Source organism: Lolium perenne, chromosome 2, assembly GCF_019359855.2.
Source record: "Lolium perenne isolate Kyuss_39 chromosome 2, Kyuss_2.0, whole genome shotgun sequence".
Lineage (NCBI taxonomy): Eukaryota > Viridiplantae > Streptophyta > Magnoliopsida > Poales > Poaceae > Lolium > Lolium perenne.
In genome coordinates this window covers 323,173,365-323,181,987 of record NC_067245.2, presented here as the reverse complement: position 1 = coordinate 323,181,987, position 8,623 = coordinate 323,173,365, and the positions used below count along the sequence as shown (strand labels likewise).

Below are 8,623 nucleotides of genomic sequence, written 5' to 3'. Positions count from 1 at the left end.
ATTAGATGGGCAAGCTACTTGGGATATCTACCTACCGAATTAGCCAACATGGTGATTTATATTAACTTTGAAAGCACTGATACATCATTTGCGATTACATGCATTAGAAAAGCCAGATTATCCTTATTCCAAATAAACGGAGGATCTCCTCCGCTTTACTAGCTAGGGTATGTGCCTCCATATGGCAATGATCAAAAACTACTTCACAAACTATACATATGAAGATACAACCTGATAAATAGCCATAGCTACACCAAGGATGAATCCACCATTCCTCATCAGGTCAATGACCTTAGAGCAATCGGAATCAATAACGAGCTTGATGCAGCCCAAAGAGTAGCAAATTTGTTTTCTTTTTCTTCGCAGGACAACATTCTTGATGGGCCAACAAGAAACGGGCAAAACCTAAATAGACCATGCGGCCTGCCTATAACCTGTCCAATCGAGAAGGTACTTGGGCCATCACTTGAATGGGCTCCTGTTAGATTTACTCTTCAAGGAAAATTCATTTAGGAAATAGTTTGCTGCGGGCGGGACACTGTTATTTTCCGGCATATTGCCAATAAAAATCAAAACTGTATCTTTGTTATGTGCAATTATAATATACTTTTGTGGCATGTTTAATAAATACACTGCATGGGAAAAAAACAGAAGTTTGGTGCATTGTCTTTAGGGATTCAGACTTTCCTTTTTTATATATGAAATTTGTTATAAAAATATATTGTAAAAATTATAATGGTACATGATAAAGACATAAAACCGCAGAGAACACTGATGTGGTATCCATTTCTTATAAAAAATCTGATGTGGTGGTATCCATTAATTTAACAGTAATCTTCAAAATGGGCTGCCATTTGGCAAAACCTAAATAGACCATGCGACCTGTCTATATATAACCTGTCCAATCGAGAAGGTACTTGGGCCATCACTTGCATGTGCTCCCGTTAGATTAACTTTCCGAGCAAAATTCATTTAGGAAAGAGTTTGCTGTCGGTGGGACACTCTTATTTTCCGGCATATTTCCAATAAAAATCCAGACTGTATCTTTGTTATGTGCAATTATAATATACTTTTGTGGCAAGTTTGATAAATACACTGCTTGGGCAAAAACGAAAGTTTGGTGCATTGTCTTTAGGGAATCAGACTTTCATTTATGTATATGAAATTTGTTCTGCAAAATATATTATAAAATTATAATGGTACGTGATAAAGACGAAAAAACGCGGAAAACACCGATGTGGTATCCATTTTTTTTTAAAAAAAAACTGATATGGTATCCATTTGTTTAGCAGTAATCTTCAAAATGAGCTATAGGTCGTTGCTGCGCCGGAAATGCGCTGCCATTTGGTATCGAGGCCCACCACAAGTATGAGAAATGATAAGTAAAAAATAAATAAAGACAAGTCAAGAAGAAAGTGCGACAGAAATCATCCCCAAATCCTAGGTCCGCCGCCGCCGGCGAGAGTGGCGGCTCCCGCACCTAGGTCCGCCGCTCCTCCTCCGCGTCCTGCCTCGCTACTCGCCGCCCTCTTCCTCCGCCTACTGGTTGTCGCCGCCGCCGCCGCCTGATCCGTCGTCTTCGAACCCAGGTAACCTACTTTACTCCGAGTCCCTCAGCTCGATTCGTGGAGGGTGTTGATCCAAGCTTTAATCTGCTGCGCCGGGCACGCCCTGCAGGACCGTGCTCCCAGCACGGCGGCGCCTGAGATGAGCACCACCAGTGGAACCGCAGCGAAGCGCGCCGGGACGCCGCTGGCCGACGCGGAGGCCAGCCCCAAGCGCGCGAGGAGCAGCCGCCACCCTTCCCTCTCGCCCTCGCCTCCCCCCTCCAAGTCGCGGTCCCTGGCGCCCTCGCCGTCGCGGTCGCGGTCGCGGTCGCCGGCTTACCTGGCGCGGACCCCACCGACGGCGGCGCGGAGGACGCCACCGCCGGCGCCGCGGAGGACGCCACTGCCGGCGCCACCTCCGCGGAGGGAGTCCAGCGACCGTGATGATTTCGACATGAGCCCCAGACCCAGCCGCAGCCGCAGCCGCAGCTACAGCCACCTGTCGGAAGAGACGGACGGGCATGGGCGTGTGTGGAGGCCGCACGCGTACAGAGAGATCAACGCCGACCGTGGTTACGGCGAGTACAGCGTCCGCATCAGTGACTACGACCGCCTCTTCACCTGCCGCGGCTGCCACCACATGCTCTCCTCGCCGGTCTACCAGGTGACAAGAACCTCCATCCACATCGAGCAACCTCACCGTTTGTTTCATCATCTCAGATCACCTCGATTAACCGTTTGTTTCATCATCTCTGATCACCTCGCCGTGTTCCTGATCACCAACTGGCATCCTTGCAGTGCTCCAGCGGGCATGTCACCTGCGCGACGTGCCACGACGATACCTCGGGCTGCAGCTACTGCCTCGCCACCGGCTGCACCCGCAGCCTCGCCGTCGAGGAGTTCCTCTACGGCATCACCTTCTCCTGCCGCAACCAGCAGTACGGCTGCGACGCGTTCCTGCTGCACCACCAGATGCGCGAGCACGAGCGGTCCTGCCACCACGAGCCCTGCTTCTGCCCCGTGCCTCACTGCGGCTTTGCCGGCCAGACCTACGAGCTCGAGTCCCACCTCGCCACCCTCCACCGCTGGGACGTCGTCAGGTTCCGCTACGGTGAGAGCTTCGAGGCCCCGGTCCACAACCCGGCCGTCTTCCGCTGCGACGACTATGGCGAGCTCTTCCACATCCTCGCCTCCCGCGAGGGAGGGTATGGCACCGCGCTCTCCATGATCTGCATCCGCCCCGACAACGCTTGCAAGGAGGAGTTCACCTACGAGCTCAAGGTGCCGGCGGGTGGACGGCACCGGCTGCAGATGCAGTCAACTGTCTGGAACACGTCGCTGCGGTACGGGATCGGGGAGGGGAGCGACGTGTTCCTGCTCGTCCCTGACAAGCTGCCCGGCAATGAGAGTGGCAGCATTGTGGAGGTGTGCATCAACAAGGCGGCGGCGGCCGGTGCACCCAGTGATTAGCTCAAGCTACGCGCTCAATTTACACCGTTATCATTAGATGGTGTATGGGGTTCTATACTATCTGATTCCCGGATTAATACCTGAGGGTGTTCCAGAGTTAAGTCTACGGCTGAGGAAACCTGAATGCTGTGCTTCTAGGTGATAGCATCTACTTAATCTTTTTTTGGACAAACAACTTAGTCGTCCATGGACGTTCTGGTAATTGAGATGTGAATCATGGGCATTCAGTGCGTCGCTCATATCTAGATAGTCTTTTTTTAGGTGAAAGAGAAAATTAGGATAAGATGAATCCTCAGGTAAGCATTCCTTTTAATCAGCCCTTGTATGAGCAGATACCTTCCCTACCAGATATGGTGCATATCTGAATGTGACGATCTTGATGTCTATGTTCGCGCTGGAGATTTGTTTCTGTGCCGGTTTGCCTAGATGTTATTTGTTATACTTGTTGCCATCCTCTGGTTGCAGTTTTGATTTTCATTTTCTAGAGTGTTCAGGTCAATGCTGAATGCCGAGGTTTACTGAATTCATATTGTGACTGCTTGGTCTTTCATGCATTTTTCTGTTGAACGATTTGTGCCATTATTGGCATTTTGATTGCATTGTTAGCTGATTTTTAATGGTGTTACTATCAGTACTAGCAGGGTTCTAGGATTGACATCTGCCAAGTGTGTGCTAGTTTTTTCTGCTAATAGATTTCACCAGTTCCTAACCGATGGATCTTGATTTTTATGCTGTTAGAGCTATGTTCTTTGCCTCATAGTAACATTCTGGACATGTGTCGTTAGGGAGCTGTTCTGTTACATGTTCCTTCAGCTGTACAGATCTAGAAGTTCATACCAACTCCTGAACAATGATCAGTCTTATTCTCAGTTCATTGCTGAATGCCGAGGTTTACTGAATTCATATTGTGACTGCTTGGTCTTTCATGGATTTTTCTGTTGAACGATTTTTGCCATTATTGGCATTTTGATTGCATTGTTAGCTGGCTTTTCATGGTGGTAGTACCAGCAGCGTTCTAGGATTGACATTTGCCAAGTGGGTGCTAGTTTTTTCTGCTAATAGATTTCACAATTTCCTAACCGATGGAGCTTGATTTTTGTGCTGTTAGAGCTATGTTCTTTGCCTCGTAGTAAAATTATGAATATGTATCGTTAGGGAGCTGTGCTGTTAAATGTTCATTCAGCTGTACAGCAGTACAAGTTCATACCAACTCTTAAACAATGATCAGTCTTATTCTATATTTACGGTACGAGAACTGAAGAAAGCACCAATTTTTTTGAAGATTCCTTTAGTCCACACAGCTGAGCAGATCGCGTGCACTGAAAAGGGACCGGAACCATATAAAAATTCATCCGTTGTCAACTTGTTCTTAAACAAGTAGCCTTTGAATATGAAATTCCTCGGTTTCTCCTCCTCTGCAGTCTTCTTCTCCTAGCTCCCTCAGATCCACTGCCGGTGCTCTCCTCATTTTCGGTCCATACTGAATCTTGGAACCTCATCCATGGGGCTTCCCGGCGCCAGCGGGGTGGCCAACGGTGGTGGTGGCATGCCAGGATTCTTCTGGAGGAAGAGCAGGTATGTCCGCATGGACGACGTTCTGCCGCAGGAGCAGGAAGCGGTGGAAGATTCCGGCGGTGGCGGTGGTGTCCGTGTTCGCGGCGTGGCAAGGAGATATGTGTTCTTCTGCTCCGTCTTCGCTTCCCTCAACCACGTCCTTCTCGGCTATGGTACGGTGAGCAGCACAGCTCTGCCTCTGCTAAATGACGTTTCTTGAATCTGATGCATATTTTCTTTGACGAAAACATTGATTTGTTGCTGTCTCTGCAGACGTTGGTGTGATGAGCGGCTGCATCATCTTCATCCAGAAGGACCTCCACATCAACGAGGTGCAGCAGGAGGTGCTCGTGGGCTGCCTCAGCTTCATCTCCCTGCTCGGCAGCCTCGCCGCCGGCAGGACCTCGGACGCCATTGGACGGAAATGGACCATCGGCCTCGCGGCCGCTATCTTCCAGGTGGGCGCCCTCGTGATGACTCTCGCGTCATCCTTTGCGGTGCTCATGGCTGGGAGGCTGCTCGCTGGCATCGGCATCGGGTTCGGCCTCATGGTCGCGCCAGTGTACATATCTGAGATTTCCCCGGCGGCGCTGCGGGGCTCATTGGCCTCCTTCCCGGAGATATTCATAAGCCTCGGCATCCTCCTCGGCTACGTCTCCAACCTTGCCTTCGCAGGCCTCCCCGACCACATCAACTGGCGCGTCATGCTCGCCGCCGGCATCCTCCCGTCAATCTCCATCGCGTTCGTGCTCACTGTGATCCCTGAGTCTCCGCGGTGGCTGGTGATGCAAGGGCGCACAGGCGATGCGCGCGCCGTGCTCCTCAAGGTCGCAGAGACGGAGGAAGAGGCAGAAGAGAGGCTCGGCGAGATCGAGGAGTCGGCGCGTGCCACGGCCGCCGACAAGGCGGTGTGGCGGGAGCTCATGAGGCCGTCACCGGTGGTCCTCCGGATGCTGGTGGCCGGGCTGGGCGTGATGTTCTTCCAGCAGGCCACTGGCATCGACGCCCTGGTCTACTACAGCCCGACCATATTCCGGGACGCTGGCATCGCCTCGGAGGGCCAGCTGCTCGCCGCCACGGTCGCAGTCGGGCTCTCCAAGACAGTGTTCATCGTGATCGCCATTTTTTTTTTTTTGAGACCCCTCGATCTGTGTTACAGCTGTAGTATCTGAACTTATGCACTAACTCAACACCACACTCACACCACACACACGCACACCACTAGTGCACAAGTTAGACTCTAGAACTATACACACAGCACACATAATTTGAGTGTCCCTAGGAGCTAGTAGTTGTGGCACATATGTGTGGAGGGGATTTTATTTGGGGCGAGGCGGTGAGACATCCCAGAAAATTCGGCCACCAACGGGACTCGAACCTGGGACGGGCTGGCCGGCCACTGCCGCGCACAACCACTGCGCTATATGCGCGTCTCATCGTGATCGCCATCGCTCTGGTGGACAATGTTGGCAGGAAGCCGCTGCTCTACGTCAGCACGATCGGCATCACAGGGTGCCTGGCCACGCTCGCCGCGGCGCTCTCCCTACTCGCGCGAGGCGTGCTGCCGAGCGGCGTGGCGATCACGCTGGCCATCCTGACGGTGTGTGGCTTCGTGGCGTTCTTCTCGGTGGGTATCGGACCCATCAACATGGTGCTGAGCTCGGAGATCTACCCGCTGAGGTTGCGCGCGCAGGCGGTGGCCACCGGCTTGGCGGTCAACAGGCTGACCAGTGGGGCCGTGGCCATGTCGTTCCTCTCCATCTGCCGCGCCGTGTCCGTCGCGGGCGCCTTCACGGCGTTCGCGGCCGTCTCCGCGCTCTCCGTGGCGTTCGTGCACATGTTCGTGCCGGAGACCAGCGGCAAGTCGCTCGAGCAGATCGAGTCGTTGTTTGCCAGCGACATCGGCAGCGGTGGCGAGGTGGAGCTCGCCGACGGGGAACATCTGGTGCACAAGCGATGACAATCTATCTGCCTGCCTGGCACACTGCATTGGGGTTGGAGTTTGGGGGCGGCACAGTTTTCCCGTTTGACACTGCCACAAGCAGCGCCGGGAATGAAAATTTTGTGCCATTTTGAATCCTACTGTTCTGATCGGTCTAGAGAAAGCTGAGATTTGCTGAATTTTTTGCAGGTAAGCCTTCCTTTTGATCAAAGCCAACGGTTGACACCACATTATTTTTTCTGCCTGGAGTTGACACCATAACCCAAATAATTGGGATCTTTTTCTTATATCTCGTTGTTAGATTTTACAATACATTTAGTAAAAGGGGCACATACTGTAGTATTCTTTCTTTGCAAAGTGCAGTTATACATCTGCATCCAATCCACTGCAAGATTTGCACTTTCTAATTTTTTTATCCGTGCTGGTCAGTTACAACCTTTGCTGAATTGCCTGACCTCTTCCAGTTACAAATCTTGCAGTTATCTCCGATGTCTGAACAGTTCTGCATTATCAGCTGCCCTGGTATATCTCCGAACAGTTCAATTTTTTTGAAGTGTAGTTAGCACTAAATCCATACCAGAACTCTCTACTTCGGTACTCCCTAACAAGTAGACCGTCTATTGTTGTATTTATTTAATAATCCCTTTGTTGGTAAAAGGGGTACATACTGTAGTATTATCCCGCTTCGGACCCCGAACCCGGGTCTCGCCGCTAGCCGCGGGCCTCCTCCCCTCCTACCCTTCTTGCCCCCGCTAGAGGAAGCCCGGGTGGCGACGTTGGCGGTAGGGACTTCTCCGTGTGTGGACGTGGTGGCTTCAGGCTCCGGTGGCGACGTTACGCGTGGCACGACGGTGTGGCGGTGGCAAGGAGCTGTAGGCTCCCGGCGGTGTGCGTGTTCGACGTCCACGCCCTGGCTCGGCTGCCTCGCAACGGCGCGGCAATGAGCTCCGGGCCGGCTTGGGCCCAGATGGGCTTGGACGGGCCCGCGTTTCTGGCCGTGGCTATACAAGCATGCGCGGTAGTGGCGTCTGTTGCTCTTGGCCGCGGCGGCTGGCTAGCACCGAGGTGGTGCGGGCGGTGGCGGTTTAGGCTTCGGTGGCCGTGGTGGTGCCGGTGGTGGGCGGCGCCCTTCTCCTACGTCGGCGTTGTTGGAGATATGCCCAAGAGGCAATAATAAAATGGTTATTATAATCTTTAAGTTTATGATAATGTTTACATACCATGCTATAATTGTATTAACCGAAACATTAGTACATGTGTGATATGTAGACAACAAAGAAGTCCCTAGTATGCCTCTTAAACTAGCTTGTTGATTAATGGATGATTAGTTTCATAATCATGAACATTGGATGTTATTAATAACAAGGTTATATCATTATATGAATGATGTAATGGACACACCCAATTAAGCGTAGCATAAGATCTCGTCATTAAGTTATTTGCTATAAGCTTTCGATACATAGTTACCTAGTCCTTATGACCATGAGATCATGTAAATCACTTATACCGGAAAGGTACTTTGATTACATCAAACGCCACTGCGTAAATGGGTGGTTATAAAGGTGGGATTAAGTATCCGGAAAGTATGAGTTGAGGCATATGGATCAACAGTGCGATTTGTCCATCCCGATGACGGATAGATATACTCTGGGCCCTCTCGGTGGAATGTCGTCTAATGTCTTGCAAGCATATGAATGAGTTCATAAGAGACCACATACCACGGTACGAGTAAAGAGTACTTGTCAGGAGACGAGGTTGAACAAGGTATAGAGTGATACCGATGATCAAACCTCGGACAAGTAAAATATCGCGTGACAAAGGGAATTGATATCGTATGTGAATGGTTCATTCGATCACTGAAGTCATCGTTGAATATGTGGGAGCCATTATGGATCTCCAGATCCCGCTAGTGGTTATTGGTCGGAGTGAGTACTCAACCATGTCCGCATAGTTCACGAACCGTAGGGTGACACACTTAAAGTTGGATGTTGAAATGGTAGAACTTGAATATGGAATGGAGTTCGAATATTTGTTCGGAGTCCCGGATGAGATCCCGGACATCACGAGGAGGTGCGGAATGGTCCGGAGAATAAGATTCATATATAGGAAG

General features: G+C 51.0%; 2 protein-coding genes across 3 annotated transcripts; both read left to right on the top strand.

The window, feature by feature from the left end:
• The first annotated feature begins 1,375 nt into the window (after positions 1-1,375).
• On the top strand, positions 1,376-3,426 carry LOC127337115 (putative E3 ubiquitin-protein ligase SINA-like 9). 2 transcript variants are annotated; one of them, XM_051363994.2, is made up of 3 exons: positions 1,376-1,589; positions 1,692-2,211; positions 2,346-3,426. In XM_051363994.2, exons 2-3 carry the CDS (start codon positions 1,708-1,710, stop codon positions 3,015-3,017), a joined length of 1,176 nt encoding a protein of 391 aa, XP_051219954.1. In that variant the 5' UTR covers positions 1,376-1,589; positions 1,692-1,707; the 3' UTR covers positions 3,018-3,426. The 2 variants fall into 2 exon arrangements, with proteins under 2 accessions (XP_051219954.1, XP_051219952.1); XM_051363992.2 differs by having other exon boundaries at positions 1,377-1,589; positions 1,678-2,211.
• A 118-nt stretch (positions 3,427-3,544) lies between these two features.
• On the top strand, positions 3,545-6,836 carry LOC127337116 (probable polyol transporter 4). The gene is made up of 3 exons (XM_071826827.1): positions 3,545-4,744; positions 4,845-5,678; positions 6,005-6,836. Exons 1-3 carry the CDS (start codon positions 4,519-4,521, stop codon positions 6,529-6,531), a joined length of 1,587 nt encoding a protein of 528 aa, XP_071682928.1. The 5' UTR covers positions 3,545-4,518; the 3' UTR covers positions 6,532-6,836.
• Positions 6,837-8,623: the final 1,787 nt, after the last annotated feature.